The 27462-nt window shown below is 37.8% G+C and overlaps 1 protein-coding gene, 2 long non-coding RNA genes and 1 pseudogene across 5 annotated transcripts; 2 read left to right on the top strand and 2 right to left on the bottom strand.

Moving 5' to 3' along the window:
• Positions 1–7119, top strand: LOC102808266 (uncharacterized). Its single transcript, XR_438335.3, has 4 exons — positions 1–220; positions 1015–1207; positions 4286–4339; positions 4504–7119. It is a non-coding gene; the product is annotated as an uncharacterized LOC102808266 (long non-coding RNA).
• On the bottom strand, positions 1497–12587 carry LOC144353413 (uncharacterized). The gene is made up of 4 exons (XR_013420803.2): positions 12544–12587; positions 12348–12441; positions 4689–4782; positions 1497–1736 (listed from the first exon to the last, which is right to left on the bottom strand). It is a non-coding gene; the product is annotated as an uncharacterized LOC144353413 (long non-coding RNA).
• LOC100373323 (nuclear receptor subfamily 4 group A member 2-like) lies at positions 7925–21610 on the top strand. 3 transcript variants are annotated; one of them, XM_002735562.4, is made up of 7 exons: positions 7925–8156; positions 15756–17131; positions 17304–17433; positions 17572–17735; positions 18098–18303; positions 18561–18739; positions 19231–21610. In XM_002735562.4, exons 1-7 carry the CDS (start codon positions 7940–7942, stop codon positions 19485–19487), a joined length of 2529 nt encoding a protein of 842 aa, XP_002735608.2. In that variant the 5' UTR covers positions 7925–7939; the 3' UTR covers positions 19488–21610. The 3 variants fall into 3 exon arrangements, with proteins under 3 accessions (XP_002735608.2, XP_085351631.1, XP_085351630.1); XM_085495505.1 differs by lacking the exon at positions 7925–8156 and adding an exon at positions 8196–8360; XM_085495504.1 differs by lacking the exon at positions 7925–8156 and adding an exon at positions 15210–15378.
• A 5045-nt stretch (positions 21611–26655) lies between these two features.
• LOC100373476 (cytochrome c pseudogene) lies at positions 26656–27108 on the bottom strand (annotated as a pseudogene).
• Between the last annotated feature and the right edge of the window lie 354 nt (positions 27109–27462).

Below are 27462 nucleotides of genomic sequence, written 5' to 3'. Positions count from 1 at the left end.
GAATCGGGGGGAGTTTAGTCGTCTGCGAACACGTAATACGGAACGGGTACCTACGCGACAGAGTCTATTTGGACCGTTTTTATGGTCGTCTGAGGGCTGTTTTTGCCGTTTCCATGTAGGAGTATCATTGGACTTAAAAGTATTGAAGATGACGAAAGCCAGTGCAAAGCGTCAGTCAGTGGGGTCATGCCGTATTTATGCCAGTTGTGTTATAGAACATGTACGTAGATGCCGTTTACTATTGTGTTATCATACGTAGTTGCGGAATACTGTTTTGTCTCCGATTGGGGAGTCGCCCCTTCTTTTTATTTTACTCCACCATTCAGCCAGGTACCATTGTGTCATCGGTTCAACAACCTACAATTTATCGACAACGGGTCTTGTTTTCGGGCAGGTTGGCGAAATAACTCCACATTCTAGCCGGTATTCGAGGCCGGCATTGAATTATTTTAATTTGATTGTACATCTGATTCCTTACGCAGTGGGTTGTTTGGGATATGCATGTGTAATCTACAGTCGTTATGGTGAACTATTTATCCCATGAAATAGTTAGAAAGTTTGAATACGCCCGGGATAAAAACAAAACAATTCAACTTTTTCAGGTTCAACTTCAATATGCTATAAAGCGTTTTACCGGGATTTGATGCGATATAAAAAGATTCTTAATATGTTCACCCTTGTTAAACCACAAACTAACGCAATCGATTTTCTGTTTTCATACAGGTGTTTCCCAGTGACTTTATTTTACATTTCCTTATGATAGTTTATGATAAAGAAACTAGTCTTCATCTTTTGGGTATTCCAACCCAACATATTGGTACAAATACTCTTTCTGATTTTGGTTCAAGAGATTCTTGTGGTGTCGATTCTATTTCAGGTTCAAGACAAGAAGACCAATCTTCAAATTGATGATTGGTCGTGTTGTCTAAAGTATATATGTAAGGTTTGTTTTGTGGGGTGGTACATTCGTATCAACATCTCTAAACTTATCACTTCTTTTCCTTCATTCGATAGGTTACCAAAGCGAGTTGACACTTCGACAAATATGAAAACGCGATAACCAAATAGAATATCGATGCTTGACGGACTATCTTTTCCAGAGAGAATGGCGAAGAAAGAAGATGTGTAATATGCTTCGATGACGTGAGGGAACAGACACATCCCATGAAATAGAATAACACAGAGCGAGGAATACATTGACTCAAAGGTAAATTCAAAAAATGATTTGAGCGAAAAGTCGCCTTTATAGATAAACAGAGCACGTATGAAACTGTGTTATAACTATGTTTGGAATATTGTGGGACTTAAACCAAGACTATAGATTATATATATATATTAGTTTTATCGGTTAATAAAACAGAATCTCCATTTTAAACAGACTATTGCCTAGTGTTGTAATTACAAGCGCTTTCTTATGAACGGGAAGGTCCATAGGTCGATTATGTTGGTAAAAGACGTGGTCATCTAAATATATTGAAAAAATAGGTCAAAATAAGCCAGTTTCCATCATTTATTTTGAAATTAGAAATACATATGAAAAACTACGAAAACAACTTATGTATTTTCGCTCGTACAACGTATACGTGCATGGTTCCAATGCGTAGAGTCTGTGACGTAGAATGACGCACATCTACTGTCATAGCAACTATCTGATCTCGTAGCAACAGAGAACAAGCGATGCATTACATTTGAATCAATGCTGTGTATATTGACAGTCGTTGCTCGTCAGGTGGCACCTACAGAGTGTGAAATACAAAAGAAATTGAGCTAGACAACTCCTAATATGGGTATATTAAATTTGCATCCCATGACGCACATGGAAAGACCGGCACACATTAAATCATGACAACATCTTGATGCATTTCGCGATAGCTGTCGTCAGTGTGTTGCCATGGCAAAATGAGACATACCATTTTAATTATGGGGTGTTATCTTGCTTCTAATGCGAAAAGCTGAGACCCTACTGAAAATAATGCCCCGTTCTAAGTCTGCAAATATATTACTGTTTATATTATGTTGTATGCCGGGCCATAGTGTGATTCAACCGAACTATTTTGAAATTACCGCTATGATATATGGGATAGATATATATGATATGAAATGTCGACTAGGGCACTTATATGGTGAGATTGAGATCCCTGCCAAGTCTATTCGTTTTCCTTGCATGCACGAACCTCGAAAACGCACAGTAGGCAATGAGTATTAATTTCGGTCTGGTTTGACTTATCATGCTGCGTATCATAGCTTTGTCTTCCTTTTATCCCCGACTTTCACCGGCTTTCTTTGATGGCCATTGGCACCTCGTTAACTGGGTCAGAAGACAATACATTAGAGCTGAACAGGAATGTAACCATAGCAACAAATTGTGATTGAAAAACTAATTTTCAATGACGTCGCTATCACGTGACAGGTGAACAAGTTCAACTCAAATGACATCAAAGTTGATCATGCGAATATACGTTGCAAAACCCGAACAAGTTACTCATTGGACCCCTAAATTATTTGCATTTCATTGATGAGGTGACGGTAATGCGGAAAAGTAAGCTTTTTGAAATTCATATGGGAAGGGGAACTTCCCATTGTACAAAATGGAAAACTACTATCATCCTGGTAACTTAATAAATTGTGTATTTGTTTTAAATGTTTCAACAATAGTAGTATCTGTGATATTAAGCAATCTTGCCTTAGAACTTGAATCCAGTGTAAAATGCCAATTGTGATAATTTTGCATTACATATTGGGGCTCTTGTATATAAGTTCAAATTTATCCGGTGACCCCCTAATAATGAAAGTACCCTCAATCCTCAATTCGGCTCGTAGTACCTCCTAGTTTTTGTTTAACGACATAGTAAAAAATCACATAAGCTGTATGTAATAAAAACAAAAACAAAATTACAAATATAAAAATAAAATGTATGAAATAAATAACACACGCCGTACAATAATCAGGTTTTAAACAGATATACTCGTTGTGTAGTTCAAAGAGCCCCTCCCCCTAAAAAATCTCACAGGCTGCTCTGACTGTTACAGGACCCTTTATATTTCTGCCATTTATTATGTGTTATTATAACTACTAGGTAAAGATAGACAGATAGTGATAAATCTTCTACTGTCGAGGAAATGTCACAAAAGATCACTGAAATGTCCATCGTGATTATAATTATACTAGTAATAATAATTTAGAAAATACCGACTGAGTATAGTGCTGTGGTGAAAATCCTGAATAAATTCATGAGCCACAGTGTGTGGCGCATCCCAGTGCCCATAGTGATTAGGAAATTTAGACGGAATAAGTTATTTCTGGGAAGAAAGTGCAGATTTTAGTTTGTTACGGCTTTCGAAGGTGATATCAATTGATTGTATGCATGCCATCCACGCTTCTATAAACAAGGCAATAATACTATCAAGGTTTGATACACGGTTGCCATAGATTATTAATTGACGTTAATGCGCATGCTCAGTCGATATGCTTGCACACGATTCTTACTTCAAAAAGTCTGATAATAATGCTTAATAACAACACGTGACTCACGAATAAAAAAAATCAATTCGCTGAAAATAGACATTTAGTTGTATTTTCAAATATGGTCGACATGAGAGCGTCGTCGTTTGTGGGTTTTCGCATATGGTGTTCAACTTATAGCCGTGCTTCATCAATATGGACGCGGGTAGAAAATGGGAATTGTTATTTAGGTGAAATACATAATGTGATATTCTGGTTATATCACTATCTGATATGTCAACACGTTTACAACTGACGCAAACTGTCTACTTGCATATAACATTAATTTGTTTAACCTCTGCAACACGTTCCACACGAGTCTTACAAATCCGAGAAAAAGATTCCTAGATAGGTGGGGATTATTTGAATTAGTATTGATTAGCACTACTGTAGTCACCATGTCACACACATGTGTACACACGTGCAGGTCTCCCATTGAAGCTATCAATTTAATTACATTGTATTCAATTTAATTTTAATTAAACTCACTGATAATTAACTTGCAATATATTGCGTTATAATTGAGTTTAATTAACTTGAATTAAACGAAGTAGAAATAAATTTAACCTAGTTGTATTTAGGGTTTCAAGAAAAGGATAAGATAGAATACTGTATATACCGACCTATCATTTTATATTACCCTAATATACACAAACGTATAAAATTCAAATTCAACATGTGCTTCACTTAAATTGGTGATTTCATTGAAATGGTCCAGACACTACATAGCGATACATACGACATTTTATAAAGCTGTACATTATGTTTTCTTCATTTTTGTAGGAATGCTGTAAACAAATATGAAAGTGGTACAAAAAACAACGTAGAAATATAAAGGTAAATCTATTTCAGTGTTCGTATAGTCAGTACCGTTTTGTATTCAGTGTGTTATTTTCTTAGCACAACGTGACTAGCAATCACTACACACGTGACTAGCATGCACTGCACAGCAGGTGAGCGAATAGTAACGAGATCCATATATAATTTTGTATTTTTCCTAGTTTCGGACGGTTCAACCATATGACCACTTGGATTTAATACATCACTAGTGACCGACAAGTGTGAACGCGTGGAACGTAGACATGAACATTCAGTGGGTGAGATGTGCGTCTGAAGTCCGAGTGAAATGAGAAACGAGGCGTAGGACGCTATAATCAGCATGTCTATATACATACAGTAAACTCACCTGCTACTCACGATGTCTCGGCAAATAGGATTGCAGGAACTCCGACCAACTTCGACACCAAGATCATCAAAAGAGGGAGTTCTGAACTGAAATGCTGTAAATATTGGAAGTGTGGACAACAAAAGTATTGTAAATCTATAATCTGCGCACTATTATAATTGTGTGATTCTGCGCATACGTCACATTGCTTTTGTCGTCACGATGAAGCCGCCTGAAACTCAGTTACCTGCACAGCGCACGCGCACACCCATCACTCTGTTTTTCATAAAGAACTACTGGATGTCGGTTCAGTTGTCATGGCTACCAAGGGAAGAATTATTTTCGAGATGCTATCGCACGTTGCAGTGATTTCCAGGAGACATAAATCATGACGTGCAAATTCTACACGCATTTACAATCGATATAAGTACTAACAATTAGTAAAAAAACAGAAAACAAACATTACGTTCGGTGCTTACGTAATTCACAACGAGTTATGCAACGTTCGGGGGCGTAGCATCCCTATCTTAGTAAGAACAGTCGTCATATGACGTGGGCGGGCGACAATTTTACAAATGACATGTGATACTCCCTTATTACTAATATAAGACATGAAAAGTGCGTGGTCGGTTTCGCTAACGGCCTTAACTTTTGAAGCAAGCAATTTAAATCGTGCTTGGCAATATATATATGTATGTATGTATGTATGTATGTATGTATGTATACATGAAATGAAACACAGTTTTGTGACCCCATCCCCCTCCACCGCCAACCGATGAAGAGGTGTAAGTCAGTAGTGCGCCCTCAGAACATCGAAACTTTTCAAAAACGCTCTTAAAAAAGACAATCTGATTCAGTTCAGCATCCAATAAGTGTTGTAGGAGTATATATTGTTATTGTCCGGTAAATGAATTTCTTTTTAAGGCGTACACATTTGGAGCATAATTATGTAAATGGCCCAGGCATTCAAATATGAACGTCGATTTTCGATACCTGAAACGTTCAAGTGTGTTCCGAGCATGCGGTGGTTATTTGAGAATACATTGTACGGCTTTGCTGTCACTGTTCTAATTGACAGTCAATATATTATGGGATGTGAGTGATTGGTATATATATTACATTGCACAAACTCCTTCCGATTTGTAATATCAACAGAAAACCGTGACTGATATATGTTTTAATCAACATAAGACAAACGAAATGTGTCATTAGTGGATCACTAATATTTGCGTTTAGATTATTCAAGTATGAAATAAACAATTAATATTTTATGTCAACATGATAAGGATTCATTTGTCTTATCATTAGTTGTTTACTAAGTATCAAATTACATGTAAATTGAAAACACTCTGGGCATGTTTTCCCAGTTGAAACCCCAAAAATATGATATAATTTACAATTTATCAAATTTCAAAGATTCGAAATTATTTTGGCAACAGAAGACACTATTTATGTAAGATCATTTCGTCAGTCGGTATAACAACGTGTCTGCGCAGAACGCGAATATTTGTCCAGATTGTAATCATACTTAAGAAATATAGATTTACAAAATATATTTTCTCCCAAAAATCAGTAAGAATATATTGCGCACAAATAACCAAGTGTATTTTTCGGCCAGCGGATCTTATTTTGTCGGTAAAAGCATACGTCAGCAGGTGAGGCAAATTAACACAGGCGGGAAATAGCGTTGGAGAAAAAAAACGTGTCATTTAAGACAGAATATCGAACGGAGGAAATATTGTTATAGGGGGACTTGCAGCGTTAAAATGTTTGAATGTATAAATATCGGTTTTGATCAATATGGAAACGCACTTAAAAACGACTGCTTGAAAACAACAAGACGGCATCAATCGAAGACTGGGACTTGTTTACATCTGCCGCGGTTAGCACGGATTGCAATGCTGTCAGCCCACTCATTGCGGCGTTCCATTATCGATCGTCGTACGCTGATAATATGTTCTTATTCTAGGTCAATGCTGAGTCAGTTTAAAATATAAGAGTCAAATTGAACAAGGTTGTACTTGCGTCCATCTTTACATTGCTACAGTGTCTAATATTTAAATCCAATATCGACAACACTGCGTTATGGTACCGTTCATTTTAATAACTCTAATATAATGCACTGTATGTATAAGTATCATTTGCCAACTGATGTAAAATATTATGTGTCACAATGGGGTTTGTTTCAACCACTGCACGAGTAATTAACGTTGATACTAATGTAAATAAACGGACAAGTCGTCCCTTGCTTAAAGTGGGACGAGGTTATCTCAGGCCAAGGCCACTGTGTAGTGATTTCAATGAGGCTATTGCAAACGCGAAGGGCAGTAATATGAATTTAACGAGGAATCAACATCAAATTTCAATCGGGCACAAAACAGATGTAAAAATAAAAACGTGCATTTGTTTGTCAGTCCGCAAGTTGAAGAATAAATTCATTATGTTTGTCAAATCGTTTTCCTTTCTGTGTTATTTCTGTATTTTTTTTTAAGAATGTTGAATGTTACGCGTGGCGGCTACTGTCATATGCTGAGTGGAGCTCGCGTGGCATCTCCGCTAACGTAACAGAATTCCAGGCGGTGATGTTCACACATCATTAGTTGTTATTTAATGAATATTTGACCCCGACTATTTATTTAATGGTTTACGTGCGGTTTGCGTTTACTTTCTGCTCGAGTATATTTGCCCCAGTCGGCCCATTACAACTGAACTTTGTGGACCCACCTCTTTAACCGCAATGTGTGCTGACAAAAATAAACAGTCCCAAAATATCGGCAATCGTTACTATATTTGGTCATGTATGGGTGAAATATTATAAAACGTCGACGGTTGAGCCAGAATTAGACCATTCAGCATATAATAATAATGTATCAACGCATAGAAACGATATATTTGGCCGTTCAGTGTACGTAGTTGGAGATTAGTTAACGCGTAATGTATTAAAAACATGGCGCACTACTCGACAATACGAGCCTTAATCGGGTCGCCGATCAGGTTACGAATCCGTCACTAGGATTGGCCGATGGTGTCCGGTGACGTCATAATCACATGTTAATAGAATGTTAATGCGTTCTTTATTTGTTCTCTGCTACCGAATAAATTACTAGCATTGTCGTGAATTGCACGCTGTGACGTCACCGGTTTGACTAGGTACACTTCTGACGACACTCGAATGGTCACCAACCGTGCTGATATCAATTAGATTCCGGCGCCCTGATTGGCCCATGCTAATTTCCCGGAATGTATGACGAAAATGTAGATTTCAGTGACGTATGGGGCTCGTTCGAAACACCCGTCAAGGGAAATACACAAATACGATGGGGCGCTCCAATTTACCCCAGTTAAGCCACTCGGCATTTGCAGTAAAACTCGTGTCTCCCTCGATGCGGCATTTGTGGAGAGAGCTTGAGGTGGATTTGGCTCAGGGTTTCAAAGGAAATTTCTCTTGTTATTCCGTGAAAGTGGAACGTCGACCAGAAGCTGTTCGCGGTAGGGCCTTATCTATTTATATATATGGTTGTATCATGCACTAGGGCTGAACATAGGCGTACAATCAGCACGCTTTGGTATCGCACCCTGTTTTGTTGTTACACACAAGGGGCATATGAACCTAGGAACACGAGTGCATCTTAAGGAAAGACAGAGCTTAGACGAAATCGACGGTGCGACTTCACGAACACCGAGAACTACACGGTAAGGCTTTGAGCTGTACCATTCAGCTGATTGTTCCCTATATTCCGCGCTATATTAGGCTGTCCTTATGCTATTTAAATTAAACTTCACAGCAACAAGCTTGAGGGGGTCTAACTAACTAACAATGTCATAATTCAACAGTGCGTTCACAATGATGTTGATCCGAATGTTGAATAAATACATAGATTTGGCGAAACCGTTGCTAAATTAATCAATTAATTAACTTTGTTGGTATATTAAACTCCTTTGGTTCATACATCACCCCGCTGTGACGTATCGATAACAAAAGTACGTGCCTTACATGTGCCAATTTATAAATTTACTCGTTGTCCGGTGCTGTATTTATTTTTTAACAATACAAATCGGAATGATAAGTGACCTACCACTATAGGTTAACTTGACTGCATGCGATGTGGTAGGTACACACGTGCCCCGTTCACAGCACACGCTGTGGATACGACGCCAGTCAAGTGTGTGGTGACCCAGTGATATGTGTTTAAGACCTGTTCGTATAGTTATTTATAATTACAGGATTGACTCGTCAAATCATGAACACAATATGCGAGCGTTACGTTATGCTGACGAATTAAAAATATATTTGTTGTGACGAAAACCAAATAGTTGGCTCCCATGACAATAAATCAATTTATAAAAATTCGAAAACAAATCGTAAAATGTTATTCTACATATCAATGCATGTTTATAGGCGATTAGTTTCCAACAAAATTCAATTACTACTACTACTAATAATAATAATAATAAAATATTGTTGTTATAATTATATTATATTATTATATTTATTATTATTACAACGCTCACAAACGATATGTTGATGGTGTGGTACACTGTCGATAAAATGCAGCTACGAGGAACGTACTGATTCGTTGTTAGTCACGTGTAAGCATTACTCAGTTACATTATAAACATCATTAATGTCGTTGATGCTGCTGTTGTTGTTGCCATTGTTGTCAGCTCATTTGGTTCTGTTGACAAAGACAAAACTCAAGATAAAACGACCTCATTTGAAATGCTTATCAAGGTTTCTCTTTTCACCCCTCCTATATTCGACGTGCAGTATCATCTACCTTAAAGACCATCAGTGTTCTGATACGACCCAATCTGATATCAGGAAACCTTACTCTCCTTCCGTACACGTGTTATGCATAAGGTGTGATAACAGGAACTATCAAACAGAAAAATCTTATCGTTTTCCATGATTTCGACAGCTCATTTTCCAAGCCACGCGCCTGTGAGGAAACCTAACGCGGTTTTCTTTATCTCTCGACAGCCGCTAATTCTAAGTTCGCGTGTGTTAGTTGGTCTACAAGATAACTTGTTGACCTTCCCATTGCACACGTGTCGTCCGCGATATGCCCGACTGTATAAACGCGCACACTGAATTGTTGCTCACATCCGTGTGTGTGTTTAAACGGTGATATACCTGCGTAGGTCATGTAAAGTAAAGGACAGTGGTGAGTAGACAAAAACGCGCTTTATAAATACGTTTTTATATACGAGTATATATATCTAATGTTCATTGCTTGTCCCATGTCCCTCAAAAAGTGTTTATAATCTGATAATCGAAACTCCATGTTAAGATCGTCGACTCGGAAATCAGTTTTAATAAGATTTTCCGCGAAATTGTTTCCTAAAAAAAAAGACAAGTACTGCGTGTGAATATTTTGAAGTGTTCTGGATTTCCACGGATTTGTACTCCTCAATCTAGATTGCGTTCTCAGTCTCGTAAATTCTCTCTCTTTACACTTTATGGCTGGCATGACGCAAACTTTTACTTCTTTTTAAAGATTTTACTCCGGTTGCGCCGGGAAATAAACTATAAACTGCCTTTCAAAGTGACGGGGCGGTGGTCGACCTTTTACTGTACTATTACTGCAAAGATCTAAGACAAACCAGACCGTCTGGACAGGAAAACGACTCTTTGTATCGCTCTGATAATCTTCATTATTCAGACTGATGTGTCCATCTCTGGCCTGACCTCACATGCCTTAGCTCAAAACAGACATGGTTGATGACAGTAAACATAATCCACACCAACAGCCCACGTCCAAGTCAAAATGTTTACAAGCCAGTACAACCAGGGAACGACTAGAATTGAATGATAGTTTCAAGTGAGTTACTTTCCGCAGAAATGTCATGATGAAAATATAAGAAATGCTGTAACCGAATTGGTCTAATATTCATATTGTCCTCTCAGTAAATATTGTTATATACCATATCATACTTTTTTTTAGAGAAAATGTTGGTATATCATTCAGGAAATGCGCCAATGACGGCGATTATATTAGACCCATACCTCTTTTGAAATCGCGCGTGGTGACGCGAAATGACAATATTTCATGTGCTACATGCTACTTGAGTATCAAAATAGCTTACCGTTTTGAATGTTTTTTCCATTTCGTTAGAAATTGTCATCAAAGCAGCAATGTTTTGTTCTACTAAACAACTGTTAACTGTTGTCCAATATCGTAATTCATAGTTCCATACCAACACACACGTAGTCTGGTAAAACGTGTTCTACAAATGTCTCAAGAATTACAACTAAGAACGCATGCACACTTTGGTAACCTTCGGTCACTGTATGTCCGAAACACAAGGTTTGATTTTTGTGGGAACAGGAAAAGATGTCAGCCCGTGGCACAACTTAAATAACATTTTACCAACAAGTACGCGTTAATGTTGTTATACGAAGCAATTGCAACAGCCTCTGGCTATGTATATATCTTGACCTATTAAACGTTCTAAAAGTTAACGCGCGCCAGGCTGTGGAGATACTTCCATGCAAACCACGATGATTTTATGTATTTTAAAACGATTTGGGCGGATTTAATTGAATTTAGCAAGAATTACCTGTGAGAAAAGAGCGCAATTGCAGCCTATTAATAATTCCATACCTACGTCAGTTGGATTTCGAACAAAACGTGTCATCTTCTAAACTCAAGGCGCATCCTCTAGAAAAAGTGTGTGAGTAGGAGGAGGAAAATGATTGGGGACCAAAACTGGGATGTGGAATGCTTTTGTTCAGCAAATAAGATTTATTCGTGCCCTCGCGTGTGTTGATGCCTGCCAAGCTTTTCTTTCTTGCAAGGTTTCTGACTCTATAACGTAAAGCAATTCAACGTGGTGCGTGATTTAGGCCGTTCCGTCACGGTGCAACGCGGACATATGTTCTTTTCTCCTGTGCGTACGAAGTGGTGCGAGTAATCAACGTCATCGAAATTAGTATGCTTGGATGTAGATGTGACAGAATGAAAGATGGCACTTTGTGTTCTAGTCGATGAACACGGCAAAACATATTCACACATGGACGAATTCGTCGTTGAATAAATCTAAGCCTCTTTCATCAAATTTCAGGCAATGTTTCCTGTCTTGTTTTCTCATCGATTGATTGGCGCTGACAACAAATCCCAACCAGCTGACACTGGCAATGTAAAACAGTATATCGCGTTATTTACTGATCCACAAATACGAATAAATATTCGGGCAATACATGTGTTATACATTCAAAAAAAAAAACTTTAACAAGTTGGCGTATCGGAGAAATCTCCAAACCTAGTATTATATACCACACTTTGATCCTAGACGCACTTTTAAATTCATTTCTTACCGGAAAAATCATATCTCTCAGAAGTAAAAGAAAAAAAGAATGATTTTAATTGCGCCCAATAGTCCACATATTGCGAAGATAATGCGTTTTATCCGGGTGCCTGGCTATTAAACGGCGGCACGTTGTTTGAAATGTGCAAGGAGAGGTGAAGTGAGGAAACAAACACCGGTGTATCGTTTAATCATGCCATGATGTCGGTTTCCTCGGCTCTGACAGATACCTGAGTGTCAGATCGCCTCCTTGCCTATTTTTTAAGTGAGAGGAGCTTGAAATCGGGGCAAATACACTGTAATTTCCGTCAATTTTGCCAGTTTGCACAGGTGTACAGTCCTCATGGAAGTGTTAATAGCAGCGTTTCTTACCATCTCAGAGCCTCTGGTGTTGGATGTGAGTTTAGCTGTTTTCCATGTATTGGGTCCCATCCGATGCCAACGGCGAGCATCTTCGCACGTTCCCCTGAAAACGACATGAAAATACGATTTCAACGAGATACGTCACTTAGATAAGGCTGTAGGTTTGTTTTAGCTGTCACTTTAAACATCTGCATATTTTACTTACTGAGCTCGCATATCACATTCTCGACTCCGGTCATGTGAAAAGTGTGTGGCATGGGGGATTTATTTTTATTTTTGAAATTTGTTGTAGTTGTTTAGTTATTCGCATAATTCACTGACCATTACTTTAACGCCGGGATAGCGAGGCAATTAAGATGAAATTTGATTTGTTGTGCAAAGAAATCACAGCTTGATGCGGAATGATCTATTTATAACGAAAAAAGAATAGACGAGGCACAGTGTACGCCCTTCGTCGGATGGTAGTAAATTCATAGCATACGTGAAATTACAATAATAGGAAAATTTGACATAAGGACTGAAGAGCAAAGTCAGATTTGATTTTATCAGGTTTGTTAAGTGTTGTATCGTCCACACGTACGTACGGACCCTGTGCAACATTTTGATGCGCAGTCAAGATAACAATACGCTTTATACTATTCATCTAAGATATTATTTATACCGAGGGGTGGTGTGCTCTGGTATTATTTCGATAAACTGAACAATCCCAACGAGACGCGCGATCATTGTTGTTTTCCAATTCGAACGTTTGGGGAGCGGATTTGCGTGTCAAAAGGGGGAATTGTTATGGGTAATGGCTGGGTTCCCGCTAGTGCTCCCTCACTGTTGCTACACCTGATCCCCCTATCTCTGAATGGAACACTCCACAGATGACCAGAGGGACCGTCGCTTAGTGGCTATTATGGTAATCACTGAGTACGAGTTTTTTCTGACTTACGCAGTCTTGCCGTACTGTGCGTAGTAGAAAGAAAGTGATGACGTAGTTCACCGGCCTTTTTTATCTACGTTGTTATTATTATATGTATCTAAAATGCCGGTCGTCAATTCACCGGCACTCTGACGTACTGTTCGTTTGCCCTTATATAGCAATTTTCTCACGTCGTTCGAATCCTTTGACGCAATCGCGGTTAAGACTAATTTCAAGTGACCGCCGCGCGTACAGTAATATTAAATATCTACTTCGTATTTACGTATGTAAGCCGCCGCTACGTACATGGGTAGCTTGTCACGTGTACACCATAACCGTCAGCGTGACTCCCCAGAGAAAAAAGTAAATCGAGCAAAACATTACATTTGCTATACTTTAACGCGATTAGCGCCTGAATCTATGGCGAATGCGCAGTACTGTGTTCTATCATATATGATTCTCGCATTACGGTGTACACCAAGCAGATTTGAAACACTATTTTGCTATCGTGTTCTTTAGGACCTATACTCATACCCCAACACACTGTGTAGTATTTTACGTTGACTTGTATGCCTTTTAATTCGGGCATGTTTTAATAACAGATCGTACTGGTAATTGTGATGTAGTTTTGCTTTAGACGTATTGAGTTTGTTTTCTTTTAAACACTGTCGACCTACTTCCGGATATTGACCTCTGACACAACTCTCGTCTTAGCCGAATAATGATTAACTGATATGAATACCAACAGAACTTATTTCTAGTCTACCGTCACTTCACACTCGGTGTAGAGATTTATAAGTTTAAAAGTCTTGTTGTAATTTCTATACTCGTCTTCGCTAATTAGGTGTGTTCCTGATCTTCGTGCTGTTTAAGACTTAAGTCTGTTGTTTCGGTATGAATCCGGGGCATTCGAAGTATGAGAGGAATTTGGCAAAAACAAATCCGGTACTCGAGTAACTCATTTGATGCGTAACACGCGTCAGAGGAAGACATTTTTAAACAGCATAAAGCGTAAATCTAAACAACAGAGCTTGTTTAGAGAGAGTATCGCGAGCACTGTCTTTTTGGGAGCCGGGAGCAAGACAAATTGTTTGTTTTTTTCATCTCGTACTTTATTAGTTTTGTGTAAACAAATATTGTTTTTACTAGCACCGGTACTTGACTGTAAGTTTAGCTAATTTTATTCGTACCTGACAGTGGAATATTGAACTTTTAAAAATTCGATAATTGTTTTAGCTCAAACGAAATGTAGCGAATTTAAGTACTTTCTCTACTATATAGTAGTCCAATAAAAATACTAATAACGGACAGTTGACGAAATATACAAGTCTATTTCTATCACATCCAAAATACGCCCCTTTTTGAAATGATATAGAATCCCGTGTGAGAAGTGGAGCATGTCGGTGTCCTGGTAATTGAGTATCTCGTGTAGAATCACATTATGGTATAGTCTAATTGAGATTCTTTTCTGTATGCGCAGGGATATCCTGGCTTTAACTATAGCTTTTTGCGTTATACCATTCATCACGTAGGTAGCATCTAATCAGAATCATCACATGCTGTGAACTGTGCTGAACACGGCAGCTACTCACTACATCCTTTCCCCGACGTCCGCCATGTTGTTGTTTCGTAGCACTGCGTTCGAAGCATTTGCCAGAACGTGAAAACGAGATGGGTTGTATAAAATAAATACAAGCAAGTGAGAGAAATTCACCGACACCGCCAATTTTCAACCCCTCTTTTTCTTGCCTCATCACATCCCCGTTTCGGGAATTACAGTGAACCAGTTTAAAGCGAGCCACTGACGTAGGCACATCGCTATAAAATGGTTAATTTTAGTCTCACTGACGCACATAGTACGCTATATATACCAACCTACGCACTTGCTCGGTTGTGATGATGTCAGAGCTGCAAAGCAGGATAAAAATAGGAGCTAATGGCCGACGCTGATTGGTCATCGATCGACTTGCCTAGTTAATATTCAAATGAGTTGACACAATGAATGGGAAACGCTGAGATCGTGGTCGTCATCAGTTGAGGATACGTAGGCTAGTACTTTAGACGTTGGTTTATTTCGCTCGTGTATGCAGACACGACCCAGCTTTCTGCGCCTCTGCAGTGGACTGACAACGAGTGCGTTTGTTATTATTTGTCCCTTCCTATATGTTTGGTATATGTGTATGGGTTGTAACGTACAGCCCGTGTTTCTTTCCCACTTATATATGTAAAAGTTAACCTTGCTCGCCGCATCTCATATACTTAGGCGCATGGTATCTCTGTTTTCAACACCTGTTTGAGTTTTTCTTTTAGTTCCACCGTGTTAGGTCTCTTAACTTTAATTTTCATGTAATATTTTTTGCAAGCAGCTTTCGCGGTTGTTTGTATGTTTGTTCATCGTTACATGTTTGCTTCATGATTGTGAGTAAGATTTAACTGTTGGCATAACCAGTGCATTTAAGTTTCTGAATATCTGTTTTACTCATTATCGTTATTTTCTTTTCTTTCACCAGGAACGGTCAACATTTCGACGGAACCATCAGCTCGGTGCAGCTCTGTTGGCAGCTCAGTGAGCAGCCCCGCACAGCCAAGCACTTCTCAGTCAGCTAGCGTAGCCACAGCAACTTACACGGAGGAAACAGGCCTGGTGGGATCTAGGACGCCCTCTAACGACGATACTCGTTCTATGCCGACTTTGCCTTCAAGCACTGATACTATGGCAACCGCTATGGAGTACGGTTACCAGGGCAGTTATATGACTGGCATGCTACCAAGTTTCCAAGACACATACGGTGAATCATTCACTTTCCGTAATACGGAGTTTGCTGAACCCCATACGGGATATGGTGAATTTTTCAGTTCTAGTTCTCCGTATGAGCACGCCGAACAATGCCACGAAGACACACCTTTCGAGTTGCCATCAATGCATGATGTGACGCCATGTGCTGTTTACAGTTATAAACCATCTTCTCAAACTTCGCCTCCAACACCAGCACAACAACAAAGTGGAGGGTATGGGTACAGTCCGAAGCCAAGTCAATCGCCTCCTCCAACGACGCCGTCTTACGGCCAACAATCTGGATTCCAGTTCAGCCCTAAGCCCAATCCACACAGTCCGCCCAGTTCACAGTCATACGCACATCAACCAAGTTATTCGTACAGTCCGGAGCCGACATCGCAAAGCACAACAGCGGGAACTGCATCGTATGCGAGCACTAGTCAACAGAGTTACCCGTATAGTCCTAAGACGAATACGCACAGTCCACCGTCGACGCCGACAGCGTACGCTAGTGGGAATCCACAGAGCGGCTTCCACTTCGCACCAATAACAAAGCAAGAGTCGTCCTCTCCATTCAGCAGTCAACAAGGTCCACAAGCACAAAATAGACTTCAGCACAGTCCGATCACGCCAACGTCTACGTCGTACGGCGGCTACGGAGGTCTGGAGTCACATGGTAGTCACGTGGACCCGTATGAGGCTGAGAACCAGGAATGCCATTGGAGCGACCGAGCGAGTCAGGGAGATATAGAGCATCGTATTCATGGATCGCGAACTCCTGAGTCTCACTCAGGTTACATACATATCGACATGAAACTTGGACAATATAGCCCGTCTGGGTGTTATCCTATTCACAGCCCTCTTCAGGGATCTCCATCACCGGGAATGTCCATGCATTTAGCAGGACAGCCTACATTTCATGGAACTTTTACCATGGCGAGTACATTAGCACCAATGCACCACGGCACAATGAAAGATATCACACCACTGCCATCCACCTCTCAACGGAATTCTCCCGGACAAGAAGGTACATGTGCCGTATGTGGAGACAGCGCTGCTTGCCAACACTACGGTGTTCGTACTTGCGAAGGATGTAAAGGTTTCTTCAAGGTAAGCTCATTTTATTTTATTTTAATTTCTCTCATCCACAATAGTTCAGAATTAGCGTAATACTTTCCCTGTTAATAATTATTTTCCAACTTTTGCACGTAATACGTCGTCGATTATCCACATTACAATTTTAGCACAGGCCTAAATCATATCTCATTTTCTCTCTGAACAGCGTACTGTACAAAAACACGCAAAATATGTCTGTCTTGCGAATAAAAATTGTCCTGTCGACAAAAGAAGAAGGAATCGTTGTCAGTTCTGTCGATTTCAAAAGTGTCTGGCTTCTGGAATGGTGAAAGAAGGTAAATATCGAGTTGGTGATATTCTTCCAATGGAGATTTTCTATACTTGTGTAAACCTATTTTTTCTCGTGTTTTTTGCGAGAAATTGACTAAAAATCTACAAATGATATATTTTAATCGTCTTTATTATGTTTACAGTTGTACGCACAGATGAGCTAAAGGGCAGACGAGGTCGATTACCATCAAAACCACGAAGTCCTCAGGAGAGCTCTCCGCCGTCGCCTCCTGTCAGTCTTATAACTGCACTGGTCCGGGCACATGTCGACGCTTCACCAGGCAAACCTAATCTGAATTACACACAGGTAATTTAACAATATTAAGCTTTCACGAAATCAGCGTTGTTATATGTGACAGGGAATGTGATGTGTGCGCGTGAGTGTTTTGCATAAAAAACAAAGTAAACCATTGTTCTTGATGAGGGCGCTATTTTCTTTTTACTAGAAATTGAGATAGATACTGTAAAATACTTTTTAGCTGGAATTAATTAAAAGACTTTTGGGTGTTTGTATTTTCACTGATTTCTTATGAGTTGAATGTAAAATATAGGAAAAAAGGTATATTTGCTGGATTTTATTTTCATGGAATAAAATAAAAGTATTTTACAGTATTATGTTTTAAACACTGTTTCTTATCCAAATAATAATTTGTCCTCATTTACTTTCAGTTTGAGATGCCTGACACTAGCAGTGAATCCAAACTGGATGACAAGGAACAACTGCAACAATTCTATGACAATCTAGTGCAGTCTATTGATGTGATCAAATCCTGGACACAAAAGATTCCCGGTTGGAGTGAGATTTGTGAGGAAGACCAAGAGCTGTTATTCCAATCTGCCTGTTTAGAATTGTTTGTTCTTCGACTAGCTTACAGGTCAGTTATATTTATTTATTTATTTATTTGTTTGTTTGTTTGTTTATTTGTTTATTACATGTGTTTGTTATTTTATTACATGTGTTTGTTATTTTATTACATGTGTTTGTTATTTTATTACATGTGTTTTGTTATGTTTGGATATATTTTGAAATATGCATAAATAATTATACATACCTGTTTAGTGAATCCTTATTTGTATATTATTGTGAGTAATCAAATACCCAACAACTAAACATTATTGCTTTTGTTTACAGATGTAGCCCTAGCGATGACCGCCTTGCATTCTGTAATGGTGTAGTTTTACATAAACAACAATGTGCTCGTGGATTCGGAGAATGGTTAGACCAAGTGGTCAACTTTGCTGAAACCATGCATGGAATGGATGTTGACATATCAGCATTTGCTTGTCTCTCTGCATTAGTCCTTGTTACAGGTGAGTTTTGCCAATCTTATTTAGGGATTACATGTCAGGGGCGAATACAGGATTTTTTTATGGGGGAGGTCCAAACTTTAAAATCTAAGTTAATGATTTTTTTTATATTATACAAAAACAAATTGAATAAATTTGAGGGGTCCGGACCCCAAGAACCCCCCCTCTAGATCCACCACTGCATGTACATTAAACAAATTTCTAAATAAAAGCTATTGCAAGTATAATTGACACTTTCTTAAAATGGACTCCTGCAGCAGAAATGAACCAGTTTGTCCACAATTACCTAGAAATAACTTAAAATATACACTAAAGATTTATGGAATACAAGGGTTATTAAGAAATGTTATTAGCTTGCATTAGTTTCCAATTATACATGTTGGATTTACATTTAATTAAATATATATAAGTATAATGTCATCTCATTAACTTTATTCTAATAATTTGGTTGTACATCATTTTAACCGCTTACATTTTTCTTGTCCGTCTTTCAGAACGTCATGGTTTAAGAGAGCCACACAAAGTTGCAGATATCCAGAATAAAATCATCGGATCCCTGCGTGACCATATCACTTACAATCCAGTGGCACATAATCGTCATAATTATCTGTCAAAACTTCTACTCAAAATTCCAGACTTGCGAACCCTGAGCAAACAGGGTCTCCAGCGTCTTTACTATCTGAAATTGGAAGGAGCTGTGCCAGCACCCTCTATAGTTGAGAGGATGTTTGCTCCTCACTTACCATACTAAGTGTAATATTGCTACATATAAGGTACGCCATTAACCCAAACTATCACTTGGAGAACTTGACGACTGCGTACCATCTTTAGTCAGTGTCTTCATATCCAACTTGCCTTGCCTGAAGTTTTTTTTAAATAAATCAGAATTTTTGACATTCTGATGTGATTTTTTTCCATAACTGTTTCCATGACAACATTTTTTACCTCTTTCTCTTTTGTTTTTTCTCCTGAATTTTTTCATAAGAATCGTGATTTTACTGTGAGTTTGGTGTCCTATTGTTTATACAAGTTTGAATTTTATACTTTAATTGAAACACACTGAAGTACAATTTCTATGTATTTTGTCTTAAGCCAACATTGTCTGTCACCATGGTAATCACTTAAGAATACCAATGTTATATTCAAAGCCACTGCCATTTTTTGAATGTAAACTGTCCTGTGCTGCACTTGTACTTTAGTTCAAACCAATGTATACTTTTTTTCCTGTGTGCAATATACATTATGGGCATTTGCCAAAATTTCACAAAATATTGGTTAAAAAGTGAAACTATTAAGTAGAAATTTTGATGTTGCACCTGTCTTGTCATGGAGTGGGTGTGTTTTGATTAATATTTGTATCACCCATCAGAAGTATAAAACTATTGTGTTTAAATTATTATAGTTGTGTACATTATAATTATGTAAATGTTTTTAACAAGAAACGCCTGCACAAATTGTGCTAAAAAGCAGCAAACGTCATGACGACATTCATAACAATTTTGAAAAGATTACTATGACTCAGAGCAGTTTGAATTGTATTCTTCATATGCTAATGAGCTGCAACATATGCTAATGAGCTGCAATAAGCTAGCATGGTTTAATCTCGATGAGGTATACTCAATAATGACAACAATTGTATGCTAATCAACACAGCCATTAAATTGAAGTCGGTGCTTGTCGTTTCATTTTTATTTATTTATTTTTAAAACGTTCTATTTTTTTCTTTTGCGTTAATTAGCTAGAACATTGTAAAATGCAAATGATGTTTGACTGCCCTATTTAACTGGTGACAACTGGGGGTTAGACTCCCTATCTTCAGGAAAAATCACATTTTGATAATGGGTGGATGAATGAACATTCTAAGGAATAATGTATAACTAAATTGCTTGATTTATTGATTATATCTTAGGGGGTTGTGTAGGAAAGGCACTCCCTAGCTTCAGGGAGAATTCACATTTTGAGAATATCAGGCTCCTTAACTAAGTTGAGGGTATATTTTCTGGTGGACTATGTATGCCAAGCATATTGAAGAATAAGGTTTTTGAGAATGTTTAGTATTTTTTTACGAAAGGAAAACCATTACAGTTTTTATACAATTTACAAATTATAGTGAATACATGCTTTGTCAATTTTACACAAAATTTTTAAAGTGATCTTTCCTTCTAAATCGTGAAATTGTGGCTCACCTTCAGAAGCTTAAGGAGTCCGTTTTTGTAAAGTTCTTGTTGTTTATGACTTTTCACTTTTACACGTCTATGTGGTGTATTTTCATACTGTTCAAAAAATTGGACGAAATCTTGTGAATTTTGTACAAATATTTTTTTTGTTTCTTCACTTTTTTTTACTTTTTTATAAAACCATCTCAAGTGGTGTGAAGTCGTGGTAATGTCGTAAACGTTATTACATTTTGACAAGTTTTTAAAAGTTTGACATTCACTGTCTATATTGGTTTCAACTTATATGTTAAACACTTATGTATGTTTCATATTTTTACTGATTTTGTTTTCTTAAAAAATCTTTAAGTTTGTCTTGATTTCAAATATTTGGATATATAATGTCGAAATGTGATTGTGTTGTTAATGTCAATGTCAAAAATATTAGTCCAAGACTACCAATCGGAATCTTTTGATTGGTCAATTGAATATTATGTTAATTTAATTTTTAATCATCTTACGAAATTGTGTCCATATTTGTTTGTCGTTGATTGGTGCTATGTTAACAGTTATTTCCTGTCTCTATTTTCAAAGTGGTTCTTTACATGTGGTTTTCTATCTTATATTCCTGATTGATTTTGCAGGGCTTTTATTTCATATGTGGCAATATTTCATTTTTTATGAAACAGTGACGAATAAAAAATCATCAGCATCTACTGAATGGTTATTGTGTTTCTCTCCCGAACCTATGAATAGCTTAATGATTGCCATAGAGGGCGATATATCATTCTAGTAAAAAATATCAAAGAAAGCTTAGGGTATTGGAGGCATGAATTAAAAATTAGGAATAATGTATTTACAATATATTCACAGCTAACACATGTGCTTCTAATAGAGCAAATATAGCATTTAACAATATATAACTGCAAGCAATGATCAAGTAGCTATGGTTTAACAATATATGACAATATATGATGACTTGATATTTTGTTCATATATCTATAGCATATAAAATTATAGCACCAGTTGCATGTTGCAACTGCAGTTGCAGTTTTGCATACTATTGGGATCACATGACCATATATAGTCATCTGAAACATTAGTCATATCACATTGATCTCAACCAAAAACTAATCAGGTTTGCACATTACCCCAGAGCATTAATGTGCCATGTTTCAATAAAATCTGTTAAATGGTTCTTGAGATACAAGTGAAAATGCTTAACTTTTGCTCAATACTATGTAGATTAGGTCATTGATAGGCATTATCATCAAGGTACTAAGTTTCATTGTAATGTGATGATTAATACTTGAGATGTCAGTGGAAAAACTGTAAATTGATTAAACATTATGCAAATGAGGTTATTAATATGCATGAATTTTTAACCAAAACTATTCAACTCTGCGCATTGTCCCAGAGCGTCTATATACCAAGTTTCATAAAAATTCGATAAGTGGTTCTTTAGATATCAGTGGAACAGTCAAGGAACAGCTAAAAATTGGCTAATTATTATGCAAATTGGTCCATTAATTTGCATGGATTTAAACCAAAATAAAATCTGCGCCTTAGTGCAGAGCATCTATGCACCAAGTTCCATCGAAACCCAACATATGGTTCTTGAGATATCAGTGTAACAGACGGCCACACACATACATACACATAAAGACAGGCACACTAAGTACAAAGACCCCCATCGAGTGATTTGCACACGGGAGTCAAAAGTAATAAGTGCTAAAAACCAAGCATACACCTAATAGGTTAAGGCCACACTGAAATTCCACCTGAAGATCAACTCTATACCACCATAATGGTGTAATAATACGCTGAGGCGCCATCACGATTGATACTTTCTGGTACAAATTATTGCATAACATCAAATACAATCAAGTTTCTGGTATTAAACTGTGGCTTAAAATCCTCTTATTCAACCAGGAATGCATGATGTTATATGTTGAGGGCGTATTATTGATACAAATTCAGGTTGCATGTCATATCCTCGGGGGCGGAGCTACGTCACGGACGTTCTACGTTGCTAAGACGCGCACCACTGTACCACGTATTTCTATGGGCTTTGTGCGCGCTGCTGTGGAACGCCGGTGGAGCCGGTGAAAACTCGAGAAAACAACACAAACTCAACTTTGAAGTAATCCTGAACAACCAAATTCATATATTTTACACACGTAGGGCTAATCTTGTTACACTGTTCAGGGAACTCTCAACAACCATTGCAAAGTACCGTTTTCTGCGAGTTTTTCGTCTTTGTTTTCACCGCGAGGGTTGCCAGGCGGTAGAAAATGCCTGGATGTCCGCCCCCCGAGGATACTCTCAGACTACTAAAGAACAGACTAGCAATGCATATTGCTATAGGAGTAAATTGGGGATTACAACTGTAATTCCTCGGCAGACCTTGCTGGTAGTTTACCCGAAGATTTCCGAAAGCACCCGCATTTACCTGCTTCGTGTGTTTTTGTAGTGTGTCACAAGGTAAATTATACGGTGAAGTACTATGGTGTGGTAGAATCGCCAAACGTAATACAGAAACGCAATGTCCAAAATAAAGTACAGTCACCGACCTTGTGGTTGGGTTCTTTACCCCCAAAATACACAATGTAAATAATGCGTAGATATAATATTGGTATATGAGCATACACAGTAATGCCAGGGTAGAACTTTGGGATAGAACACGTACACCCGCAACAAACATGAACGCACTTCAAGAAACACAAGTATATGTGGTCAACGAAATATTTAATATAGAATAAGCTCAAATAGTATTTTTTAATGCAAATCATCAAGTTTGATCACAAATAATTAAAGCAACAATTACATTATCATTTAAACACAAATAACCATGGTTAATGCCCTAAACAACATAATCAGTACATAATCTGAAAATACCATTCTAGTGCCGAACGCACAGGCGCATAATTTCAGATCTAACCTAAATGAAATCTGCGAGTGTTGAACTGTCTATTGTTGTCTTTTCTGTTTAAATCGGTCATTTTTTAGATGAGGTACGACATTTTAAATTTTTCCTACTTTCGTCTACGATATTTATGAATACATACATAATGACAACATTTTTAATTATATTTCTCATAATTTAGACTTTTCCAAGAACTTGTAGATTTTTGTTATAAAGGTCAAATAGCGGTGTTGGCGTTGACAGTGTTCCTCTGTGTGGACGCTTCGTAGGATGCGTTTGAAAACCTGATATGCTCCCGCAACTAAGTGATTGAAATCATTTAATATTCAATAGGAAGCTGATATTTTAATGGAGCATAAATGTCAATTATCTTTATTCTCGTTTTCTGTATTATTACAGAAACATGGAGAATAAACATATAAATAACTTTCATATGTTTTGTCGCATTTGTGGAGAGTGTTTAACCAAGAAAAAAAGAAAATAACTACTAAACTACGACCCAACTAATACTACTTCCTGTGTACACATCTTAGTAATACAATCTTGCTTTATTTGATGAAAAAGTAATGAATATCGCGTTATTACGTTATAGTCGCGTTAGTTCGATCGGGTTTTATTAGGTTAAAAAGTTAAAACCAAAACATACGTGGCAGGCACCTGACTAAAGGAAAAGTCGCATTGCTAGTCTGTACTTTCGTAGATATACCTAAGAATGCATGGTGTCTTGTGTTGAGGGCGCCCTGTTAATCTGGTAACAATTTAGGTAAAATATCATATAACATATAAATACATACTAGTATACCATTGACCCTGAAAAAGATATACTTCTCAATATACCCAGGAATTAATTGTATACGCTTTTTAATTTAATTTAAGTTGAGATCATTATGTTTATACCAAATGTAGAATGTACCACTGTGACGGAAACACATGCCTATCTGGCCATCCTGCTCACCATAGCAACAGCGTTACGTATATTATTTGTGATATCATCGCAAGTAGGTGTCTTGTTTAAAGCGCGGTGGTTGTCGCGCTACGCGTGTGCGACATTTGTGTTGATAAACATTGATTTTCCCACAATCCAATGCGCTCTTCAAATGGAAATCACAAGTATAAGGTTTGGCATGGGCACAGCACTAATTACCGCCGGTGACTCCTTCGATACCTTCCAATCACCTAAAAATACCTAATTAAAGCTTGGAAACGTCTTAGTTTGTACTTGTTGATCTGCGCAACAGTCAAAGTCGCCATCTTTGTTTATATGAGACCCATATATCTCGCACATGCGTGGCGCGACGACTACTGCCTCAAGTACGTGTAAACTTCTCAAGTACGGGTAAACTTTGCAAAAATGGGTAATGTCTAACTTGTGAAGATGCATCTGAACAGGCCTGGGACATGTATGTTGAGTTCTGACAGTGATAGTAATGCAATGTAGTTACATAAGATTGTAAATGTGCTAATTTATATGGGACACTGACACATCACGCGCGCTCTTTGACCCTTGACCTCTCGGTAAGATTTAAAAATATCATATTCACGATTTGAGGCGTTTGAAAAAGCACACCTTCAAATTGGCCGGCGAAGATGGTGAGAAGGGGAAGGAATGATCGTTCTCGTACAGATGGCCTTATGTCAGCTATACATTTGCCTATCTTGTAATATATATTTATTTCTATTTAACATATTCATTAGGCCCCAGATTTTTTTTCAAAAATAAGTATACACGCAAAACAGAGACTTGTATTTGTGTGGTCTCTCTCAAGACATCGCACGGGCACTGTTATCTCTAGGACTGAGAACACGAATACAACAGAGAATTTGAAAACAATATTTCATTTCGATCATAATAGTGTGAATAATAGAAAGTATTTCTAGGAAAAGTTGCTATTATCATATAATTTCCCATATGTATTGGTTAATATCAGACAAATCTTCAATCTGTCAATGGCATGTAAATATACCGCAGGTCACCACACCTTATCTATTCATGGTGTGTATAAATGCTTCGCTTGAATGGAAGCACCGCTTGGGTCACATGACTTATAGATGCACTGAGAGAACATCCAAATTGTAGTTCCCTTTACTCCTTATTATTCTGTGTTTTTATGAGCCATGCTGCCCCGCGTGCTTGCACAGTTTAACTTAATCAAAATTTAAAATGCTCGAAGAATTGACAGGGCAAATGTGGTTTAACCGCGATAAGGCCCGGTCCCATTCATATATTATCCGACGTATACTGTTAAACAATTTATTCTCATATCATTTAATTTCATTATTTTGAAGTTTTCAGCATATTCACTGTTTTTTAAGTTAAGTTAATTTAGCGATTATATTTATCATTGAAAATAGCAAAATTACTATATTTCTTAGCATACATTACCCTCAGATGGTAATTGTTGAGTAATAAAGTTATTATTATTATAACACCCAATGAATAATTGAAGTATTTACAGTAGTGCGTCGCAATAAAGGTTTGTTTGATCAAGTGAAGTTATCGTTTTATTCTCTGTAATACATGGTAATACCAGAGCACAATAGAAAAGATAAACGATACAACCGTGGCAGTTTATAACTGGCGCATATAACATACATATGCCACGTATAGTGTCAGTGCCTACCAGTGGAACAAACAAACAACAGCAAATAAACATTAATAGATTGTAAAGGCACAATCGGCAACTATTCAAATTTTAGTTAACAAAAAACAAACAAATAAAACAGTTCTATACCAAAGCGTCATAAACCTGTAGAAAGGGAAAAGTTGTTATATTCAAAAGTTTGAATGCAGACAATCCTTGATGACCACCGTTCTGCATCACATTTCACGATAATTGCCTCTAGTCGTCTTTTGTTGCTTCGTGTAAGTACGCGATAAGGTCTATTCTGTCTTGCTTTGATGGCAATGGTTTGAAAAACGTCTTGGTCCCAGGTACGTAGTTCCCTGGATCGGCCAAGTACTCATCCAGGGTCTGATCGGTCCATGTGATATCTTTCTCCGTCCACCGATCGAGGTCACGATAGGTGAAACCTTCCAACTCCCCAGCTTTGCGATTGAATAGATTCTGCAAATTCGGTCCGAATTTGTGTTCGCCTCCCTTTTCTATAGTATGACAGTGTTCACATTCTCGAACGAAGACGTCTCGACCTCTCTGGGGGTCGGACGGTCCCACGACTTCGTCTTTCTTTGATAGGCTATCTTGTTGGTATTTCGATATTTCAGTCTTTGCCTTGTTTTTTAACTTGTCCAGCTCTGCTGTTGCCTCCGGTACGGATGATGGCTTCTGTCCCATATTGACGTATTGCGTGATTAAATGCAGAATAAACAACGCACTGCGATTACACAGTCCCGGTCATGTCATTCACTACAAACGATTTACGGGCGTCGATTCACAAACAGGACGCGCTATTATGATGACCTCCAGTGACCCCAGTATTGAAGAACCTCTAAGCCAGTGTAGCTGACCAAAACATTCCCTCCAACTAACTAAAAAACAAACAAAAAGGAGTTACAACATCGTATAATAGAATATAATTTAAGTAAAATAGATAAAGAATTTCCTCCATAATTAAATCTGTCAAAATACGTAATTTTGCTAACTTGTAGACATTTCTGTTATAACTTAGAGAGTACAATCCCACAATGC

The sequence above is a fragment of the Saccoglossus kowalevskii genome, chromosome 22, assembly GCF_978046115.1.
Source record: "Saccoglossus kowalevskii chromosome 22, keSacKowa6.1, whole genome shotgun sequence".
Lineage (NCBI taxonomy): Eukaryota > Metazoa > Hemichordata > Enteropneusta > Harrimaniidae > Saccoglossus > Saccoglossus kowalevskii.
Note: the sequence above shows the minus strand (reverse complement) of the source record. Positions and strands in the feature narration are given on the sequence as shown.

Bases quoted from the DNA above. Each gene is read 5' to 3' on its own strand.
- LOC100373323 (XM_002735562.4), top strand. From the start codon at position 7,940: ATGGGGCTCGTTCGAAACACCCGTCAAGGGAAATACACAAATACGATG. The intron at 17,132-17,303 runs GTAAGCTCATTT...CTCTCTGAACAG, and splicing joins GATGTAAAGGTTTCTTCAAG to CGTACTGTACAAAAACACGC. The intron at 18,304-18,560 runs GTCAGTTATATT...TTTTGTTTACAG, and splicing joins GTTCTTCGACTAGCTTACAG to ATGTAGCCCTAGCGATGACC.